The sequence below is a fragment of the Cheilinus undulatus genome, linkage group 10, assembly GCF_018320785.1.
Source record: "Cheilinus undulatus linkage group 10, ASM1832078v1, whole genome shotgun sequence".
NCBI lineage: Eukaryota > Metazoa > Chordata > Actinopteri > Labriformes > Labridae > Cheilinus > Cheilinus undulatus.
This window is the reverse complement of record NC_054874.1, coordinates 27,618,134-27,641,560: the sequence shown is the minus strand read 5'-3', so window position 1 is coordinate 27,641,560 and position 23,427 is coordinate 27,618,134. Positions and strand designations below refer to the sequence as shown.

The 23,427-nt window shown below is 37.5% G+C and overlaps 1 protein-coding gene across 1 annotated transcript; it reads right to left on the bottom strand.

Moving 5' to 3' along the window:
* Positions 1 to 4,251: 4,251 nt before the first annotated feature.
* Positions 4,252 to 9,049, bottom strand: LOC121515906 (muscle M-line assembly protein unc-89-like). Its single transcript, XM_041796849.1, has 9 exons — positions 8,810 to 9,049; positions 7,876 to 7,928; positions 7,712 to 7,776; positions 7,403 to 7,464; positions 7,122 to 7,259; positions 6,875 to 7,037; positions 5,211 to 6,389; positions 5,033 to 5,130; positions 4,252 to 4,893 (listed from the first exon to the last, which is right to left on the bottom strand). The coding sequence occupies exons 1-9, from the start codon at positions 8,909 to 8,911 to the stop codon at positions 4,858 to 4,860; spliced, it is 1,896 nt and encodes a 631-aa protein (XP_041652783.1). The 5' UTR covers positions 8,912 to 9,049; the 3' UTR covers positions 4,252 to 4,857.
* Between the last annotated feature and the right edge of the window lie 14,378 nt (positions 9,050 to 23,427).

Genomic DNA, 23,427 nt, shown 5'->3' with positions numbered 1-23,427 from the left:
TTCTTCTTCTTCTTCTTCTTCTTCAGGGTTTATTGGGGGTTGCAAACCAACTTATCGGTGCATTACCGCCACCAGCTGGACTGGAGTGTGGAACAAGAAATAAGGCAGTAAAAACAAAACAAAACAAACAAACAAAAAAAAAAACAAAAACAAAAACAAAAAACAAACATAAACTAGATTTTATTTATCCAACTCATTTTTCTCTCAGGAACTTAATAATGTCATACTTTGTTTTACAAAGTACAAGACCAAAAAAACCCTAGCCTTCATTTCTTCTTCCGATTCATTGGAGGAAAGATAAACCGGCGCGAAGCCGTGTCAGCGCCATCTACTGAACTGGAGTGTGGTGCAGTTGAATAGCAGACAAAAAAATGGATAAAGGAAAAGATGGGAAAACTTAATTCTCTCAGTTTGTTCCCTTCTTTGAGAAGACCAGAAGTTAAGAAAGTGACCTGAATCAGAGTTTGTCGAATAGGCCTACATTTAAAAGAAATAAAACACTCATATTTTATTCAAAGATGTGAACCAGTGATGGAGATTGTTAATGCTCATTTACATTGGTTACAGGGTGAATTCATCTCAAATGGGCCATCAGGTAAAATGGTCCGGATAATGATGGAGCATCCTTTTTGAGTTATCTGCCAGTCACAACGACTGATAATGAATTATTTCCTTAACCCTTTTTGACAATTAATAACAGTTCTTATTAGCCACTGGTTGCTCAGTTGGGCGCAGCAAGTTATGTGAACTGAAGGAGTGAAATATACAGGAAGTGGCAAAGCAGAAATGACTTATTTCTAATAAGGGGCATAAAAAGATTTAAAGAAAGTTTGGAAATAAAGTAAAATACCTTTGAGCATTTATTTGACACTCTCTTTTACAAAAAACAGAAACTTGGGCTGAAACAATTTTAGATGTCTAAATACATGGCAGTAAAAATGTAATAGTCCTTTATTTGATCTTATTCTACTTTTCTAATCATGTTGCAGACAGTACAATACAATAGTAGACGAGAGTATATAGCAGGAAGCTAGACAGTAACGGAAACAAGAGAGAAAAGAGACAACAAAAACAGGAAACAGAAGGAAGATCAAAACACAGCCAGAGCAGATATTACAGATTGAGGGCTGATATCATGAGAAAGCCTAATAAAGAAAGGGAAGACAATAAACGTGTAATTTTCAGCAAATACTTGGAATTTTCATTTCAAATATCACTTTGCAAAGGTACAATAGCAGCAAAGTTGTTGTCTCTAGCTGTTTTTGTGTGTCGGTTTGTCAAATGTTCAAATTTTAAGGAAATATTTGACAGCTGATTCTCTCCTGCACAACCAGCACAAAAACAGAAATAAATACCAACGTCTTTGACATGATCTTGTCAATTTAAGATCTATTTTTCAATGAAATATTTCTTTGTGCATGAAATGTTTTACAGTGTCGTCTAAGTTGCACATCAACAAAATATGTTTTCAATTTTCTGTGAGCATGACAAAGATTTCATATGAAGTCACAACTGGCCTCTTTAACCTGAATATCGTGGTGTATCTCAGAAGTTGGTATCTGTATAGTCGTGCTCTGATAACTAAAAAAGAATTCAATTTTTCCTCATTTTTATGCATAAATATTGAAGAGGGCTGTGTCTAAATACAGAAGTATCATTCCATCTTGTGCATGACATATTTGATAGACAAAAGGACTGTTTACAAAAACTGGCCCATTTTAGCTTACCTTACAACATATCTTCCCGAGTCCTTATCAATACCTATCAATCCTTTCCTGATGTTTTGTGTAAAGACAAAATGACAATAGATTTTTTTTTCAACATAAATAGTATAAGCTGAGAAGAGCTTAAATTGAAGGTTAAAAAGGTCATGATTTCATGTTAGCCTACATCCATCTTATACAGTAGCTGAAAAGGGAAAAACATTCCTCATCTTCACAACTGTATTCAAGTTTCTCTTTAGAAAACAGAATGCTCTTTTTTCTTGATGTTGCATTTAAGAAAGACATATTTAAGAGATAAAAACCCACAATGGTCACTGAAATAACTGGAAACTGACAAAAGTAAATGATAAATAAAAAAATTACTGAAAATTAACTAATGAAAATCAGACATTGCTTTTGAATCTTGGTCCAAAAGAATCATCATCTTTAAAGGCAAACTAATGAAAATAGCCTGGAAAAAAATGATGGTTTTGTTGCACAACCTTTTAAGGCAATCATTGCAATCAAACGATTTCTGTAACTCTCAATGAGACTTCTACACTTGTCAACAGGTATTTTGGCCAATCCTCGTGAGTAAACTGCTTCAGCTGCCTCAGGATTGAAGGATGCCTTAAAGATTTAGAGGATTTAGATCAGGGCTTCACTTCAGAATAGTCCAATGCTTTGTTCTTATTCATTCTTGGATGTTTTTAGCTGTGTGTTTTGGGTGATTATCCTCTTTGAGAAGCCATGACCTGTGACTGACACCAAGCTTTCTGACACTGGGCAGCACATTTCACTTCAGCATGCCTTGATAGTCTTGACATTTCATTGTACCCTGCATAGATGCAAGACATCCTGTGCCAGATGCAGCAAAGCTGCTCCAGAACATAACAGAGCTCCTCCATGTTTCACAGTAGGTACAGTATTCTTTTCTTTGGATGCTTCATTTTTTGCATCTGTGAACACAGAGTTGATGTGACTTGCCAAAAAGCTCCAGTTACGTCTCATCTGTCCAAAGGACATTCTCCCAGAAGCTTTGTGGCTTGCCAAAATGCAAATTCCAGTCCGGCTTTTTTATGATTTGCTTTTGACAGTGGAGTCGTCCTCTGTCGTCATCCTATAAGTCCACTTTGGCTCAAACAGCAACGGATGGTGTGTTCTGACACTGATGTACTTTGACCTGGGAGTTCACCTCTATTCTCTTTGAAAGTTGTTCTGGGCTCTTTAGCTACCATTCATATTACCTCCCTCTTGCAGCCAAGTCTAGGGAGTTTGGCTACAGTCACATGGACCTTAAACGTCTAAATAATGTCCAACTGTAGTCACAAGAACATCAAGCTGCTTGGAGATGGTCTTATAGCCTTTAACATGCTTGTCTATCATTTTTCTTTCTAACCTCTGTCAAATAAGACTGCAGGCCAATACAGCTTATTTGTACCCGAAATGGGTCATTTAACTCCTCAACACCAGCGTGTTACACAGAAATTTCTCTAACAAAAATGCTGCCTGCATGGAGAACATCATGACCTCATCATGTCTCCATGCTCTCTGATTGGTCATGTACCCTGTCAATCTTTTTGTACATTGCAATACCTTGACAACCTCCGGGGACAACTCTCTCCTTAGCTTTCTGTGGTCCATGTTCAGTGTGGTACACACCATGATACCAAACAGTACAGTGGCTACTTTTCAACCTTTAAATAGAAAGACGGACTGATTACAAGTTTGAAAACACCTATGATGAAAACTACAGGACACACCTTAGTTTAACATGTGCCTATGGACAAATTATTCCCAGTTATCGGTGTGTTTTTTAAAACGATACTGTTGAACCACAATTCAAAAGCAATTTCTGAATTTCATTAGTTAATTTTTAGTTCATTTTTATTATCTTTGTCAGTTTTAAGTTATTTTAGTGACCACTTACTTTTTCTTAAACAGAAGAGTACCAACAATCTCTTGGAACTGTCAAATCCATAGGTGAACTAACTTTCTTTTATACTGCTTGTTTGGACACCAATTTTGACATTGGAATATTTTTAGCTGCTGACAGGATTTGCCACAAGGTGGCAGCGCTAAAGCAGCTAAAGTCAGTGATATGAGCACTATAGCAATATTGATAGGTTAAACTGTTAATGATTTTTGGGTTTTGAAAAATACAGACCCAGGTATCTGTACCCAGGTTTCAATCTCCATCCCTAGTGTGTTAAAAACAACTACACAAATTTACCCTTTGAAAAAACATCAGGGTACTTAGCTTGTCACCCTTGTTATTAGGGTTCAAATAAAAACAACAGAAATTTAGAATAATTTCTCACTTTTTAAATATGGGACCCATACATTTTTCTTTCTGGTGTATCAGACTAGGAACCGCTGACCTTTACCACAGGCAGAAATAGGGAGAGCTCCAAATGTACAGGCTTCACTTTTAGGGAGGTGTCATGTTGTCCATCTTTTTATGCAGGCTATTGCAGAAACACATGCTCCATCTGCCTCTGTACCTTTATATTCACGACAACAGACCCAAAAGACTTCAGCAAAAGAATTAACAAAAAACTATGTTCTTTAATTTGTATTAAAAGCATTATGTACAATGCAAATATGAAAGATTTATCAAACATTTAATCTTTCCTTTTAGAAAACATGCGTGTCACAAGCATACATACTTTAAAATCAATGCTAAATAATGTCAAAATAGTCTCCAATATATTTTTCAATAAATAAAAAATAGGTCAAATAGATGCTTTGATTTATTCTTTGTGATATTTCTTTCTCAAATTGAGATTGAAGGACTGTCACAGGATAACCTCCTGAGATGGGGCAAGAATTGATACGTTTAGGGGATGACTAAATTTGACTTTCACCAGAAATAATAAGAGGGATCATTCAAATCACTGAACAATCACATATATAAGATTCTTTTCATATTATGTCATTAAAATGACAATTTCACATGGAAATAAAATGGAAAAATAGTGGCAGGGTTTGAAAAATTGTATATAAAACAAACATTAAAAAAAGACTTTAAAAATGTACCAAAAATGTTCTTCTACAGTATTAACCAGTCTTTCTAACCATTCAGTATAAATATGATTAGAAAGTGGATGGACACAGTGCACTGTGAATCCCTTTGTTGTACAGTGATGAAGAATCAAACGTCCTCTTGTCTCTTTGACTTTTTCTTTTTCTGTAAAGAAGAAGATGTCACTTAAAAGAGATCTGAACACCTAAAACAACATTTAAACAAAAACTAGCATTCAAACATGCTATCCAAGTAAATCTTTTATTTGAAATATTAAAAAGGTAAAGGACACTGTTTGTGATACCTTCTTTATACTGTCACCATCGGGTGTGTGGAGGGTTTCGGTTTCTGTTGAGTCTTGCAGTTTTTCAGGGTCTTCAGCTGACCTCAACTTGCTCTTCTCTGAAAGAGACGAACAGGAGATCAAGTCAAAACTGAAAAAACGGCTAAATCAGAGTCAGTCATGGTTAATGTCCACTCACTCTTCTTCTTCTCCTCTTTTTGGGGACTTTGTGGTTCAGGGCTGGGTGAAGGCAATGGCTCTGTATGAACTGTATCGTTTTCCAATGGAGCCTTTTTTCTCTTCTTCTCTTTAGTAACCTGCTCTGGTGTTTCCTCACTGACACTCCTCTCTGGTGTCTGCTCCTCAACAACCTGCCCTGGATTGTTATCATCAGATTTGTCCTTTTTCTTCTTCTTCTTCTTTACCTTAACTACCTGTTCTAAATTCTCCCCACTGTTTGTGTCTTCCTTTGCTTTTTCTTCTTCAGCTATCTGTTCTGAATCGTCTCTGATGTTTTCAGCTGACTGCTCTAAATTTTCCTCTACTTCAGCTGTCTTTTTCTTCTTCTTCTTTTTCTTCACTTTCTTTTCTTCAGCTATCTGTTGAGCATCGTCTGCACTTAATTGCTCTGAATTTTCTTCAACTATTGGCTGTGCATTTTCTACTTGTGCATTTGTTTGCTCTGAAATTTCTTCATGATCAGCTTTCTCTTTTTTCTTTTTCTTGGCTTTCTTTTCCTGCATTATTGGCCCAGACACTGCAACATTATTAACATTCTGAGTTTCGTCCTCCATCATTTCTGTTGTCTCATTTATTAGTATATCTACCTTTGTTGCTCTAAGCTTTTTCTTTTTCTTTACAGGTTTATCACCAGACTCTTCCTCTGTGACTTTATTCTTTATGTTTTTGCGCTCTTCACTTTCAGCTTTGACAGATTCATTTTTATTCTCTCCTGCGTTGTCCTCACTTATTTCCTTTTTTTTCTTCTTGGGCTCAGACATCTCACAAGACTTTTCCACACTGGGAGTTACAGCTTTCCTCTTCTCTTTCTTTGGTGTATGTTTTAACAGGGAGACAGTTGATGCTGATGGTTCTTCTACAGCTGATACATTTTGCTGGTTGCTTAGTATGGAGGGAGAGGTCACAGGTGTCGTCTTTTTTGGACTGCTCTGCTTCAGCGGACTGCTTTTTGCTGGTGTTTCTGCGGCAACTTTCTCCTCCACCTCTTCATTCTTTTTGGCCGTCTCATTATTTGGTTGAACGGCAGAGTTTGCTTTCATGGGAGGCTTAGCCCGAGGTTTTCTCAGTCTTGTTTTCTTGGGTGGGGGTATAGAGGAGTCCAGAGCATTGATAGTGTCCATCTTGGCCATGTCATCTTCTGTGGGTTGAGTAAACATGGTGAAGACATAAAACAAACATGGCAGAGTGGCACAAGCCTAAACACAACTTCACAGGCTTAATACAGAGATTCATTTGTATGAAATCACCATTTCTAAAGAGAGATTGTTCATGAGTGTTTGCCTTTTTTCCCTTTAACTTTAACTTATTTTTCACTAGTTCAACAATCTACACTTTCTCTACCACTCATTCTATCCTTATGCATGATCCAAAGTGCTAAAGTTTCTGATAAGGTTAAAGTTTGTTGTAAAGATGTAACAGAAAACTGTAATTAACAAAAAAAACATACAAATGCATATTTATATCTGTTTTATTTTTCCATAAATAACAATTCTATTGCCCTGATGAAAAACAACATGAATGTCTGTTTTTGTGTGCTTTTAACATGTTTAATTCACCTTTCCTCCTTAACATACCAGGACAAAAACCATCCCCTTCACTGGCACTTTCTCTTTCGAAACCTACCCGTCATCTGCAGGAGCCGTTTCTTCCATTTGTCCACGTCCAGACTGCTGTCAGAGTCTGACTCATCGCCTCCTGCAGCCACAGCCACAGCCTTAGCTTCTGTTTGCCGCTTTGATGCCTTTGCTGATTTTCCTTCGTCTTTTTTCTTTTTTGCCGGCACAGACTAGGAAAAAGAGAAAGACAGCACAGTCAGCGACCAAGCCCGCTTCTTTAACAACACTGTCAAAGAAAATAAAAAAAAAATCACCTTCTTTTTTTGCGTCTCGACTTTTGTTGCAGTTTTACTCTTCCTTTGCTTTGGTGGTGCTGCCACAGATGTTGTGGAAGCAGAAGCTGGAGCTTTCTTAACAGAGGTACTGCTGCTTTTCTTCTTGGAAGTTTTGACCTGGGAGAATATTTTTTATCATATTTCAGCATCTTGGATCATAAAACACTGATCTACATAGTAATTAACTACTAACTATAACAAACTAAACACTTCTGTGTTCATTTTCATCTGAAAGTACAATAAAGAGAAATAATACTCACTGCTAAAGGTGAGATTAGGCCCACTGCTTTCTTTTTGTTTGGAGAAGCTGCTGCTGGTTTCACTAGTGAAGCAGGAACAAACTTTTTACCAGAAGCCAATTCTTTATTAATCCAACTTAAAAATAATAATAAAAGATACATCAATGACATCTTAGCACCGAAGTGTGTAAATGAACCTGCCTTTAACTTGATTTTTATGTCTCAATTAAATTAAACTTTTAGGAGTGTAACATACACAAACAATTGTTATTTAATAGATAGACCCTTTCCTTCCATACATGTTCACTTTAAACACAGATGCAGGCTTACCTTTAGCTGGAGAACTTCCTTGTTCTTTAAAGTTAGAGTCAGCTTTCTTTTTCTTTTTAGAGTTACTGGATGGAAACAAAACTCAGTGAGCATATGGTTTTCTTTAATGTATAACAAATGTGAAGTGTCTGAATCCTGCTTTAAAAATACAAGTGCATACTCACTTTAACCATGAATTGTAGATGTCCAGTAATGATGAAGATATTTTTGTTGTCTCCTGCAGAAAATAAAAAAAAAAAAAACAGCTTAAGATTTAGTCAAGTTGATAAGGTATTCCACAGGACATGCAACACAGTGATATAATGCCAAACTCAGAGTTGATAACCTCTTCCCACATTCGCAATTTTATCACATGATTAGATTTAGATGGTTGAATAACACACAATTTGACTTGTCAAAGCAGAAAAAGCAGAAAACAATTCACATGAACTATGTCCTTGTTACAGGGGTTATCATACAGCTATTATAAAAATCACACCTTATCTTTGTCCTCTTCCTACTAACCAGATTTAAACTGGCACAGTGAAAGAACAGCATCTCATAGGAACAGTGTGTTTTTTCAGTTTCTTTCAGATCTTAAAAACGGAGATAAATGTGTATGTAGGCCAGTTATACTGGTATATAGACTGAAGCAACACAAACCTCCCTGTCTCTGGTTTTGATGACGGGTAACTAATTGTTTACCTTGAAACAATTTTTAATCAAGTGTGCTCAATTCATGCTGTTTCTAAGTGTTTTTGCTTACCTTTAGACTTCTTTAAATGAAAGTTAAATTTCAGTTTGACCAACCAGGAAACTAGTCAGCTGGGATAAACTATGTGTTAACAAACGATTAACCAGCAGATTTAAATGTCTAATTTTGACTTTATTTCTATTGGACTCATTTAAAGATGTTCGTCACCAAGTTTGTACTCCTAACAGCAGCTGATAAGACTTAAAAGTTATGACGGTCTGAAAATAAAAACGCATTATTCCACCCATTTCCTTTCCTAAACGTTTACACTGTTACTCAGCGCGTGAAACACTGCCGACGCCTTCCTCAATCCGTTTTGAAACTGTATACATTGTATTTATGTGTGTGAGTGTATGAGAGTTGACCTGAGGGCTGTGCCTCTGAAGCTCGTCAGCGGCTGAGTGGAAACCTTGCTCCTTCAGGTGGTGATAGATCAGCCCCATCAGCGCGTGCTTTGATGCGTTCATAATGGACACACGAAGAAGTTGTCAAACGAACACCGAAACTAAAGAGCTAAAAGTATGTTAAAATCAAAACTGGCCACATTGTGCACACATTCAACGCCACTTCGCCTAAACACGCATGGTAGCATGTTGAACTATGAACTCAGGAAGTAGTTCCCTTTGCCCGTGCAATGCATCATGGGAGCTGTAGTATACCAAAGACACGGCCTATTCAGCACAAGTAAAGCCAATCGCAACCGTGTCTTTACATTACCAGAGGTGCTTCCCTCTCATTGCAGGGGCTGACTGTAGGCAGGCAGCCTTGCCGTGCCTTTGAGTCGTCGCCGAGGGCAGCAAATCTCAAACATTTTCAGCGATTTGCAGATCATGCATGGCAGTGGTGTGGCAAAGGTCACTGGTGTATCCATTCCAGAATCAACTAAGAGGCAGAATTCAGTTGTAATTTATGGCTAATGAGCATTTCGACAACTTAATGCAAAAAAGCAAGTTTCTGAACCGAAATAAACTAAGTGCACAATTCCAAATTGGTCCAAACATTTGCAGATGTGTGCATCCATCTGTGGACTTGTACTCACATTTGTGGATTTGCGCATGCATTTTCAATTCTATATATACGTTTGCAGATTTGTGTACAAAAAAGAATTTGTGTAGGCATTTGCAAATAATTTTGAAACAATAATATTTCCAATACGTCCTAGAATACCTGTAATATGTAATAATTCACCATTTGTTTCCGCGCTTTTTTCTTGTATATTATCTACTTTAGTACCACCAGTAAAACCAGCCTTTGTTGTGTGATTCAGATGTATCAGCTCGATTAATGAAGCTAAATACTGTCAGCTGTAATGTTAAGTGATTGTATTCAGAACATTCATAGCTAAATCAATAGTTCAATTGATATCATTGGTTCAGACAGTTGACTGATTTAAAATTGATTTGAGGTAGGCTTATTGAAATCTGCTGTATTTCTGAAAATATCACCTGATAATTTTTATTTATTATGTCTTTCCCGTAGAATCCCCACAGTTTCAAAATTGATGCTCCTCCCTAAATAAGTGCTGCACATTTTTTTTTTTTACTTATAACACCCAGTTTACATTCCTAAAGTAAAAAGTCAAAATGAGGATGTACAGGCTTTCTTCTGACAACATAAACCTGGGTAGTAGTTTGGCTTTGATTATGCAACAGTCAATAGCAGTGTCTAAAAGAATTCATCCCCTTGGATGTTTTCTAAGTTGATCACGGTCAATATAATTTGGCATTTTTTTAAAAAAAAGAAGAAGAAACATATTAATTTCAAAGCGAAAACAGTTTTTTACAAGGTAATGTCAATTAAATTAAAAAAAATATGTAAGGTGAAATAAGTGACTGCATGAATATTCACCTCCTTTAAGTCACTATTTATTAGATGCACCTCTGTCTGCAATCACAACACTGAGTGTCTGGATATGCCTCAATCAGGTTTTCACATTTGGACACTGCTATTTTATTCCACTGGTCAAGCTCTTTCAGGTGGAACTGGGATCAGGCACGAACAACCTTATCAAGTCCAGCCACAAATTCTCTATTGCATTGAGGTCTGGGCTTTGACTTGGCCTCCCCAGAACATTCCCATTGTTGTCTTTTCTGTGTAGTGAAGCTGTTGAAATGATTTTCAGAGTTTGAATATGGTTTGAATATTAAAAAAACTCATTAATAGTTGAAAGCTGAAGTTACTATTCGAGCTTGTTTTTAAAATATTTTTTGCTGTTTATAATCGTTCTTGAGTCTCCTCCCCTCTCTCCTTGGCCTCTACTTCACTCATATGTAGGTGTAGGATCCAAATGTTTCGTCACATGACACATGACATAATGAACAATAACGTTTTCACACTTAAAACACAGAGGTGCTGCAATGGCTGCCATTGGGGATGTTTATTGTCAAAGTGATGCACATGCTGGTGGAGATTTGGCATGTTTGTTTAAAAGTTGACCATCAGTACCAAGATACCTGTTAAATGGCTCTTAATGGTGCAGGTGGCTGTGTTTGCACTAAAAAAGAACAGAAAAATGAACATAAACTACTTTTGCTTTTAGCTCATTATTTTTTCATTGAAATCTGTAATGTAATATTGGTGGGTCCTCTATTGGACAAATGTGTAACTACACTGTGATTAAAGCAACTGAATGTTTTACATACATACATACATACATTCAGAACTCCTCTGACTTAAACTTTTCAACAACCTTTTCTCTGAGTTGCTTGGAGTGTTCTTTTATCTTCATGGTGTAATGGTAGCCAGGAATACAGACTAACTAGTAACCTTCCAGACACAGGTGTCTTTATACTACAGTCACTTGAGATTGGCTGGACCTCTGTTGAATTAGATCTGTCATTTAAAAGGGGGTTAATATTTTTGCAGTCTCTAATTTTTACTTGTATATTTTTGTTTGATTTGCATTACTTTGTAGAAATCTGTTTTGACTTTGACATCAAAGAGATTTTTTTCTTTATTTTTGTCAAAGAAAAGCCACATTTTTAGGCCCTGATTTATCAGACCCTTTTGAGCTGTCTCTGATGCTGATGAACAGAATGAATAAAAATAGAGAACAGATGGATGGAAATCGGACTTAGCGGTTGTGTGACTGAGCCTTGTTTACACTGTCATATCAAGCTAAAAGTGCTGTATGCTTACACTAAAATCTGAGAATGATTAAAAGGGCTGACCTTTACAACTGAGCTATTTTTAATGAAATAACATGTCCCATAAATGTTAAAAGGAGCTGTCTTGTTGCCTCTTGTTGCCATTTCAGCTGTTACCCCTGTGGCTGTAGGTTTCACCACTTTCTTCCCTTCATGTTGGTAAAATATCCTTTAACCACACAGCCACAAGATCAACAAACTATCAAGGCAAACCAGAAACTTTTTAAAAAACTGACGGAAAATTTGATCTCCTCTGGATCAGGTGTATTTGGACACTAAAGGTGTCTGGGCTGAGGATCTGAGGGAGCTGGTGGTGAGACCTTGAGTCGAACTGGTGGAGAGTTTTAGGTAAGCAAAGGGTCAGCAGGAGCAAACGGCTGAAAGAGTCCCATTCATGGTGCAAACATGAGGACAGGAAAGCAGCGTGTATTCCAAACTCAGTGTCAGGGCTTAGTGGGTCTCTGTTAGGTTGATTTTACCATCTTCTTAATCTCCCACTTTCCAAAAGGTTCCCCCACAGGTTTGGCAAAACAACATGGTTATGGGGCTGACTTAGCTCCCATTTTCTTCATTGATACACCAAGATTTTATGGGAAACACAATATTTTCTCAGTTCTCATATTACTATCAAAGACCCATAATTACTTGAGGAACCCTGATTTTTATGAGGTTAAGTAAAAATAACACAGAGGAGGCTGAATAACTTTACATCTTTGGGCACAGAAAAAGAAGGAGAGCGTTCCCTTGGTTTTGATGACAGGGTGCAATAAAAATGATTGGGATGTTTGCACAGGTTACCCTTGTAAATGGCACTCTGTTTCACAGGAAATAAATCTACTTTACATTCCTCACATTTAGCAGCTCACATCTGCACCCACTCTGCAGTTAATTACCTTAAACTGCTGCTGATGAGATTTGTTCTGACTGGGGGCCTTTAATGTGTGACCACCTGCCAATGAGGCCTTTTTGAACAGTAGAAAACACATCTTAGTTGAATGATTTCATATCCTTTTTACATTTACAATACAACACAAAGCCTAAATTTGATTGTTGATTGAGCTGCTGATTTTAAAGGCTCTGCCATGAGAGTTGTAATGAGGTGTTGTGTCTAACTTTCTGCCCATATTCTGCTGCTGCTGCAGAAAGAGCCAAATCAAAGACCTTTTTTATTAACTGTGTGATCCCACTTGGTACACACCAATTTATAGCAATGTATTAACCTAAAAACTGCCATTAATAATGAGAGTGCCCTCTACTTCAACATTTTCATGATTCCGTGCTGGGGATAGCCAGGGCCAGAGGCTTTACGTTGTCAGGTTGTCCATCTGCCCGAATGTATGTCTGTCTGTTCATCTGAGCTATACTTGACATCTAAAAATGATGATGAAGGATTTTCTTTAGACTTTGCACAGACATCCATTCTGACTCAAGGATGGACTGATTCAGTTTTGGAGTTTATATGTTAATGTTCATGGTCATTGGGTCTCATGTTCACCCCTTGCTTGCGAGCATGGCATCTCAAGAACACTTTAAAGGACTTTATTAAAACTTTGGACAGACCTCCACTCTGACTAAAGGATGAACTGATTATATCCCATAGAGTCTGTGCTTGTGGACAAAATATCTCAACAGCATTTTGAGGGGCTTCCATCAAACTTTGCACAAACACCCACTCTGACTTAAAGTTGAACTGACTGCATTTTTACATACAAAGTCATTGTGGACACACTTTTTTTGTACAATATTTGAAGAATTTTTAAAAATTTTGCACAATTTCATGCCTGGATTTGAGGGTGAACCTATTAGATTTTGGAGATCAAAGGTCATAATGCTATACATCAGTTTGTCTAACAATGTTTATTGGATTTTGATTTGAACACATCATACATTGTTTTGCAGCAAAAGTGTATTTAAACATAGAGCAGCTGCTGCTTTAAGGAAGTTACAGCATTTTAAGATTCCTTTCCCTTATCCCACAATAACCCATCCAACCCCCCTTCAATCCCACATACATCAGTTTGAACCCTATACATATAGGTAGCTTTGTTATAGCCTACAGTTTATTACAAATCATGCCCCTACACTGTTAAAGCAATATGAAGTGTGTCTCAAATCGCATTCTTCTGTTAGTAAACTCTAATACAGTACACTTTATTACAGCAGGTTAGTATTGTCTCAAATCACAAACTACCATTTTTCACTTTTTGGACATTTTTGAGTGTGCCAGTAGTACATTGCATTTGAGTTTACTTCTTAGTTTGAACACATTCTGCACATTTGTGCACTCAAGGCGTTTAATATTTAGCAGGGGTGTGACGGTTTTTTTTAGCAGCAGTGATGCTGGTTAGTGTGGTTGCTAATTGCTATTAAACCACTGATGATGAAGAGGAAGTAGCTGTCATATTGAAACTAGGGCTGTTAGCTTTAACGTGTTAACACTTGTGATTAATCTTGAAACCTTAACGCATTAAAAAAATAACGCAATTTAATCATCAGACTAAGTTTGACCACAACTTGCTCCCGTAGTCCTCCAGCATGGATGTTTACGTGCCTCGGGTGAAGAGATGAGAGGCAGGTCAAACACATCCAGCAGTAATGAGTGAGGAGACAGACCCAGGTCTGCTTAATGACAGTTTTCTTTCTATAAAGCTGGTGAATGTTAGGTAAGATAAAACCAAAGCTGTGTGTGCATACTGCAGTGATGAACCGTCTTTACACCGAAGCACAAAGAGTCTTAAGTACCACCTTCAGGCAAAGCACATCTTTTCTAATGTTAGCAAAAACATAAACAACAGCAGGGGATCAAGCCATTGTCATACCACTTGTACTTTAAATATTTGCCCTTATTTTGTCTTTCCACCAAACTATAGAAAGTATTGATAGTGGTATTGATAAGGACTCAGATCAGCACTTTTAATGTGCTGTATATGGAATTAAAAAATTTAAAACACTTGACAATAACAACCTTTAAAATCTAAAAACATAAAAATATACTTAAACTATGAAAAAAATGTTGTGATTAATCATGATTAATCACAGCGCAGTGATGTGATGAAACTTGATAAATTTTTTTAAATCAAGTAACAGCACTAATTTAAACACTAAAGAAGAAAAGTCCACTCCCAGCTTATGTGGAAGAGCAGTAGAGCTGCGAGACCCGCTACCTGTTCTCCCCTCTCCTCATCTCTGCACTGTTTAAAAAAAAATAAGAAAAAAAAAACCTTTGGATGTGAAAGCAGAGAGGTTCCACTTCTGAGACATTTTAAAGACTATACACGAACTGGTAGAAGTAGAGAACACCAACTGCAAATGTGTATTTAAGCACATGTCTTAGCAGATTTTTAAAACCAGACAACCTTAAACAAGTTGTTAAACCTATCAAAAATGGACTCTAAAGAAGAAAGTTATTTTCTTCATTTTTGTAGATGCTGCACTTTCCTCCCACATTTCATGATGACAAGCTAATCCTGTGGCAGTGTGCAGTTCCCTAATGCATGAACATATCTATTTATGAAGGCAATGCGGTTGAGCTGGCCGGGCCCTTGAAAGCCCCATGAATAACATACATTCTTACCACATGCACATTGGATCTGTAGCATTAGCCTTCTGGTCAAGATTCATCTCTTGGGTCTGGATCCAACCAGCTTTGGCACAGACTGGATCAAAATTGTTGGTCTAAGCATGGCAGACATTTACTGTTCTAGTCCAATGGGCACACATTTAGGGCTGATTTGACAAAAATACGGCTCATACCGTTTTAAGAGGAGGTGGTTTACATTTTAAACAGACAACTATAAATAATGTGGTTTTTTTTTGTCACATAAATGGCGAGTCTATAGTGTAAAATAAAAGACAATCATTGGTTAAATTTAGGAAGAAACATCTTCAACCTCTATGGGACCATACATGACTCTGGGCTCCAGAAAGCTTGACCTTTTTCCTCCCTTATGGACGACCTTGTGGTCTTCATGTTGTAGGAAAACAAAAGTCTTCAGAAGATGTAAAATAACTGTTACATTTATGTTCTTCAGATTTAGTAGTGTATAAGCCAACACTTAAAATATTTCCCAACGGCATATACTGTTATATGCTCTCTATTTACATTGAAATTACTTATGGATACTATTAAATTCAACTAAACTCAAACTGGAAAGAGATGATTGTATATTTCACCTTAAAATTACCTCTGATTTTCTACACTGATACTGAAACATAATGAATACAGCTGAAATAAAAAAGGGACACTCCAAAAACAAAGGTTCTTTTGTTCAAAGAGGCCTGACAGTCCTCTTGAAGTGAAGGTTTTGGCTTGGGGGTTGGCGCACAGGAAGAAAGAAAACCTCCATCCAGTCTTACTCCGATTAGAAAATTGTGCTAAAAGGGGGAGTAGTGTGCAGGCTTACTGGCAGGACTGCGTTGATTAGAAAGGAGGTAGTGTTCATGGTGAAGGGGAGCAGCCGGATTCAGTAACAGCACTTTTTCCTTCAGCCAAAGCCAACATCTGGTGCTGACCGACCCTGAACAGCAGTACCAGCACCCCTTTAGTTGCTGCTTCCCCTTTGACTCATTATTGAATTTCATGGTTTCCCAGAAAATGCTTACAATGTCAGGATTACGGGAAAAAACTCTAAAGGGAGGACCCAAATGCAGATAACACAAAAGACTGATTTAATGAAACAAAAGAACTTACTCAAAATAAATCCAGGAATCAAACTCAAAGAAACAAAACAAAATCCATAGAAGCACGAGGGAAGCACAAGGAGTAACTGACACGAGGAAGACATTAGCAATGAACCAACATAGACACAGGGAGACACAGAGCTATATACACAGGGAGTGATTAACAATGGCAGACAGGTGTGGACAATCAGACACAGGTGAAACTGGTGAAGGATAATCAAAGTGGAGGGAAACTCAGGCAGGAAGCAAAACTTGAATCACACACAAGGGAAGGCAACTACAAAATAAAACAGGAAACATGGAACCTAACACAAGAAGCACACAAGGACTGAAAACTGGACACAAGAAGCTACAGAAACACTGAAAACACAGGAGGATACAAAGAACCAAGGAGGGAAACTCAAACACAGGGAGTAAAACTAAAACATGAAACAAAACAAGAAGCACAGGGAAACTTAACATGAAACAGGGAATTAACTAAACATAAAACACAAAGAGCAAAAACTGAGCATGAAACAGGGAAATAAACTAGACATGAAATACATGGAGTACTACACATGAAACACAGGGGAAAACCTAAACATGGAACACAGGGAATAACTTAATACAATAAAAAACTAGACACATGGAAAATAACAAAAGCCCAAAATACACAGAAACACAAAGACTATATAAAACATGAAATGAACTGAACTAAACACTAAAAGCTGAACAAAGGAAACACAAGGGCTACAGATAACATCTAAGAACAAAACCTAATACAAAGTCAACCTAGAAATCACAGAATTCACAAAGGAAAACCACAGGAAAACTCAGAAACATAATAAACCAAAACCTGGATCATGACATACAACCTGGTTTGACAGTGACCCATACACAGTAAGAGGGTGTGGTGTGCAAGACTGTTTTTCTGCATTTTTATTATACAGATTTTAAATTCTGTTCATCAAGTTACTCTTGATTTAAAGACGAAGTGTAAAAAACAGACACATAAAACCTCAAAGAACAGCACAAGGCTCTATCTTTATTCATGAGCATCCTTTAAACTTACGCTCCTTTTGCTTGACATCACATTTGAAATTGTGTATATCCTCTTTCAATAGGGAATTAGCAATGAGGAAGTATTGTCGAATGTACTTTTGCAGGAGACTCTTCAAGAGCCTGTTAAATGACCTGACAGGAGGTTTTAACTGCTCATAAATAAATCTGTATATCATAGCTGAAGTGTTATTTTTAAAGTCTGAAACCACCACTGCAGGGCAGGTGTTTGAGAAAGTGATAGACTCAACGCTGCAGAGACATTTTCAACAGCAAAGGTTCCCTAAAAGGGATCTGTTTGTCTAGTGAGATTTGTTATTATAACAATTATACACATGTGCAGGACAAAATCAGGAAAAAGCTAAGATTTATCACTTTGTCCGTGGGGGTTGTCAAAATGAATGCAAACTTTACATTCCTCGCTGGAGCTTTAAATAAGAAAAGGGGTAGCACATCAAACAAACATGCCTCAAAGTCAAAAATGCTGCATAAAATCTGAGATGTTCTGACTTGTTTACTAACCAGACACACTAGATAGACTGCCCATTGCATGGGATATATTTCACATTCCTCCGGGAAACCTCCCCTACAAAGAGTTTGGGAAAGGCCGGACCTGATCTTACAAATGTTCTGTCCGTGCTCCTCTTTCTATAAAGAAATGCTGTCCAGGTCTGATAAAAACTATCACTAAAGTTACATCTGAGCTAAATGCTTCAGCAGCAGCTGTCATTTCTATCCAGGTTTCAGTACAACTAAGTTCCATCCTAAACAAACTCGTGCTAAGGCAGTTTGAGAGAAGAGAAAAAAACCTTTTCCACCAGGAAAAGCTTTCAGCGCAGTTCTTTGCTCTCTTTTAAAATAGAAATGTGGTCTGGCTCTGATAAAACTACCACTATACAATTGCCACTAGCTGCCAGTGAAATTAAATCCTGCCCAGAGCTATTGCCTCGTTCTCCTCAAACGACGCTGATTGGTCAAATCTGTTCTCAGACATGGCACAATCATTTCAGATTGTAAGATGGATCTTGTTAACAGACATGGAATCCGGCAAGTCTATCTGCTTTGCTAGGTCACCCGTTTACCTGGTTTATTAAAACCTTGTTTGGTTAAAACCATGGTTCCTATTGTAGCAGTGTTGATGATTCCGCTTGCAAACACTTACAACCATTTGCCAAATTTACACTCATTTGATTCTTTGATTGCATACGTATTGCTTATAATGGGCTCAGCCTCTGTTTGGGCCCCTGCAGGCTTACATGTGGAACCATGCATTTCTGCCAGTCTGCAATATGTTGTTGTGGCATGTTGATTTAAGACAGTCCAGCTGCAGATCTCCAGTGCCCCCCTACTACTTCTATTTGAACAGAAATACACATTAAAACTTTCAAAATGAAATTGATTGATTGATTGAACCTCCGGTTTAGGTTAAGATAAGAGTTAAGGTAAGGGTAGGGATACAAAAGTTAAAAGTCAAAAACCTGACAGAATCTAATGACTAAATGTTTAATAAAGGCGAGTAAACAGTATGTTTACAGGAAAAAAGGTTGTTCTCCATTAAAAAACTCTAACAAAGCTACATAAGATACTTAAGCTATGCAGGATAATGTAGCCATGTAGCCTACATAGCTCAATCTAAAGCTAACAAAGCTATATTAACTACTTTAGCTCATGCTATGTTTGCCTTAGCTTTAGCTATGTTAGTTATGTAGCTGCGTTAGCTTTATCTACACTTGCACAATCTCATTTTGTTTAAGTTATGTGGCTAACGTTTCTACAGTGGCTTACATATTAATGTTAACTATGTAGCTAGCATAGCTATGGCTAATGCTAATGAAGCTAAAGTTAACCACTCCTCCCCTAACTACTTCTAAGACTGGCTATCCATAATTCAATCTTGGATTACACGTCTGACCTGTTTTTCTGTTTTTTTCTATGAAATGCTGCTTTGTCTTCGATGTTTCCATCGTGGTTATTTCATGACTGTAACTGCCAGATGTTTTACGAATTAAGTTGAAATGAAAATAATCTCCTGAAGTGAGAGACAGCCTCTCACAGGCTAACAGTAATTTGAAAGCATTTAAAATATTAAACAGACAGGGAGAGTGGCAATGCAAGTATCGAAAGAATGAAATAAGAGTCTGAAAATGTAAACAGCAGACTTGAAGAGAGATTTTCTCTGAGTCACAAACAGAAACTCAGCATGTTGTGTTCATATCACTAGAGTGGCCGTTTTCAAACCTGATTACTTGCTGAGTTTGAATCACCATATCTGGAATTAGGCAGCTGTGTCCACAAGAGTGTCAATAAATGAACTGCTTTTTTTATTCTTAGCTAATTTTGACACTGAAGAGGAGTGCATGATAACAAATAAATACCTTTAAATGACTTTACAAACCAAGAATTATGTTTGGTCCACAGTAAGGGTCCATGAAAACAGCAGTTTCCTCTACTGTCATAAAAGCTGCTCTTGGTTAATAGTTGCATTACCTATTTTAGAAATGGGGAACCTTAAAAAAGGATGAGAAGAGGTATTAGGTAAACTCTTACATGTCTGTGGTAAGAGCCTATCAACATCCCTCCACACTTAAAAGCATGACAAGTCTGTACGCAATCTCTTATGTTAATAGTTTTGTATGAGTTGTCAGTTTTTCGTGTTCTTTGTGTGAATAGTAGTGGAGCAGAAAACAGACGAGTGACATGTCTTAAGAGTAGCTGCAAAAAAACCAAAACCCTAAAGTCTCTAACATGTTCAACTAAAGCTCTTTAGTTTAAGGGAATTTTTGCAAAAAGAAACCCTCGGCTGCCCAAGTTGCTCCCTCTAGGAACACAACCTAAATAAACACAGGGGTGTTAAAACTTCAGGTGCACCTCAGGTATTTTTTGTCTCTCTCTTTCCTGGATTGACCTGCCTTAAACTGACCCCCTCTGCTCCTTCGCTGCTGCTGGTTGGCAGATATTCCCAGCCACAATTTCATGCCCTTTACAGGAGACTCATACTTCATTTGGCAGCCCGACGACCTCCATGCCCACGAGACTGACCAGTATCAATATTTGCGAAGTGTGCTGTTTTACCTTCCACTGTGGTGACCAATCCTTGACTTGGAAGGATTTCTTTCTAATTTGCAGGCTGTGTTTCACCTCAGTGACCTCAGCTATCCAACAGAGTAAGGTTATACTCTATTATACAACACAGTCAATGTAAAGGGAAGAAGTCAGACCTTTTGGTTCAACAAAAGCTGTTAGATAAGACACCAGAGTTTCATGTAAATACTAGCTCAATTACATGGAAATGGGGAATTAGGAATTTATGGTAAATGAATTACTTCACCATAAATAAGCAACTGACAATGCAGTTAAGTGAGTCACTGGAGAAGAATCAATCACATGATCAGGTCAAATACATGGTCAGACAAACCCATTACACAATGTAGTGAGAAATCCCATTGGTGTCAGCATTTAACCAGATAAATGTATGTCTGCCCTAACACTATGTTTATAACCCAGGGCTGAATGCTTTATGTTAGCTGTTTGAAAGGAACCGTTTGTTGGCGTACCTTAAAATCTAAGACATACAGTACCTTCAGGTTTCTCCAATGTGTTTTGAGTGGTTGATTCGTGCAGAAGCAGAAAGATATGATTTTATGAGATTTATATATTTATGCAACTTGCATTCTTCAACCCTCAAATTCCACATACTCCATATTCTCAGCAACTGCATGTGAAGCACACTCTGAAGCGATCGCTCCCTTTCTACTTGGGTTGTCTTTGAGAAATATGAAAATTGATTTGATGATCAAAAACATTAAAGTATGATAAATATGCAAAAACATCAGGAATATATATATAGTGCTTAACAAATTTATTAGACCACCTGTCATATTTGTCTCCAACACAATCCAGAATCATGAAGTGCTTTAATGCAGACTGTTACATGTTCAGTGAGCTCTCCACGTTTTACCATTTTGAACAGGAATGAGGAATTTCAAACTGAATTCACCTTTTTATACCCAAATCTGAGTCGGCTCACTGGGCTTCTCTGAGAAGTCAGAAATTAATCAAGCATAACATTCAACCACTTAAACTATTTTTTTCTGTTCAGGAATGCAAGTAAATAAGTATAATTTGACATGTTAATCAAGAAATAATAATGTGCTTTACTATTTAATCGGGTTATTTTTGCTAATCAGTAAATTTGAAAATTCATGGATATCAATAATAATGGCATTTTAGCATTAAAAATATCATTTGGGTTAAAGAGCTTCTACATATTGGTGTATTAACCATTGCAGAAACATAAAAAAATGATTTTGGTAATTATCAATGCTGTTAATTTACGGCAGCTGTGACATAAACCTTACTTTGGGTGGTGGTCTAATAAATTTGTTAAGCACTGTATGTATACATTTGTGTTCCTGTATATCATTACAGGAAGTGTGAACTCCTCAGCGATGGGCATGTGATTCTCAGGATGCTTTTATGACACAACACCTGCACTAGGTTACTCAATCAATATCACATCACATCAATGTTACAATCAAGTGACTGCTTACAGCTGTTTTTTCATATTACATTCTTTGATCCAAACATAAATAGCAAAAGTCAAAAAGATGCATCATTTCCTGTTTATTTGAGTTTGTTTCAGAAATGAAAACTAGAAAATGAACAGTATTTTCATGATTTGATTTGGTTTTTATAACAGAAAAGTGAACAGTGAGACATTTTTCATTTATTTGTTATTCAATTATCAATCAAATATTAAATGAACGAATGATACACAGATTTTTCTGCCATTTTTTGTATATGGTTTCAAACAGGAAATGGATCTGCCAGAAAGTACACTGACCCTTTTGCCCACCTCATCCTTCCGTTCCAGGGCCGGGGAAGCGTGCACCGACCAAGCGCGGAAGAGCGTACTCACACTGGCCAAGTGTGCTGGACTTTAGGCTCAAACGCATCCAGACATGGTACAGATAGCCTAGTGTGAGTGTGCCTTACTGAGTGACCTTAACATGACTCATCAGTAATATCAATTGACTTATCCCTTTTTTTGTGATAAAAAAAGCCACAAGCTTGTTTGAATTGGGGTGCAATAAATCTTTCCATGTCTTCATCTACCAAGGAAACATTTTACCTTCAATGACTCACCACAGCCTTTCACTGAGTCCTGGTCAAGGTGAATCTGCAGCATGATAAAGGTCTACACACAAGGTGCTGCAGAGCAACATGTTCAAACAGGAGCTGTGTGTGAGGCTGTGCAGCCCCTCTGCTCTCTGTTGACCCACTGGGTGATTGGTAAAGTGGTTCTTTGACGCCTGGTTGGAGATGTTATCAGAGTCAGGGAAGCCTGTTCTGTATCTCTGCAGCCATAAAACAGCAGGAATAATAAGAGTGTTTGTGAGCAGAGTGGGGGAACACTGTCTGTGACTGTCTGCAGGGCCCCTCAGCCACCCCAAATCCCCCCCTTCACTGTGTTTTTCCAGGCGAGGGTTTGTCTGTAGAGACCCTGTCATCAGCTGTTAACCAGGTCAGACGAGAAGCATTTCTTTTGCTGCTTTCTAGTAATGTGTTAAATTGTAAGAGTGGTTCACTGTAATCAAATTTCCATGAAATTTTATGAATAAAAATGAGAGCATGATATCAGACCCTGCTGCTTTTACACTAAATGAAGAAAAAAGTAAAAACAGAACAGAAATATTGTCTTGAAGTTAATGGTATCTTATTTCTTAGAGAAAAACATCCATGTTTAGTGAAAATATCTGCCTAACCCTATTAAAAACTAAACCATTAAAGATCTAATGTGATGTGTAAACTCACTATTAACACCTGGAGGTAGTAGAAACATTTCTGTGTGTTTTTGGGTGGTAGGGGGATGATGTTATTTTAGTGACGGAGCGAGGCTGATGGGTGGGGTTAATGGGACCACTTGGAAAAGTGAAATGTTTTCGAAGAAGCCTGAGACATTTCAGGAAAATCTGTGAGGATGGAGGTGTAGCTTTATAGTAAGTTTCAGACTGATTTTAAGCCAGCTGTGGGCAACGTCTGATGACTTCTACTCACTTCCCACTGCACAATGATTTTGTGATGATACACAGCAGCTGATACAAAGAGTCTATGAAACC

Bases quoted from the DNA above. Each gene is read 5' to 3' on its own strand.
- LOC121515906 (XM_041796849.1), bottom strand. From the start codon at position 8,911: ATGAACGCATCAAAGCACGCGCTGATGGGGCTGATCTATCACCACCTG. The intron at 7,260-7,402 runs GTGAGTATTATT...ATATTCTCCCAG, and splicing joins GCCTAATCTCACCTTTAGCA to GTCAAAACTTCCAAGAAGAA. The intron at 6,390-6,874 runs GTAGGTTTCGAA...CTCAACCCACAG, and splicing joins ACGGCTCCTGCAGATGACGG to AAGATGACATGGCCAAGATG.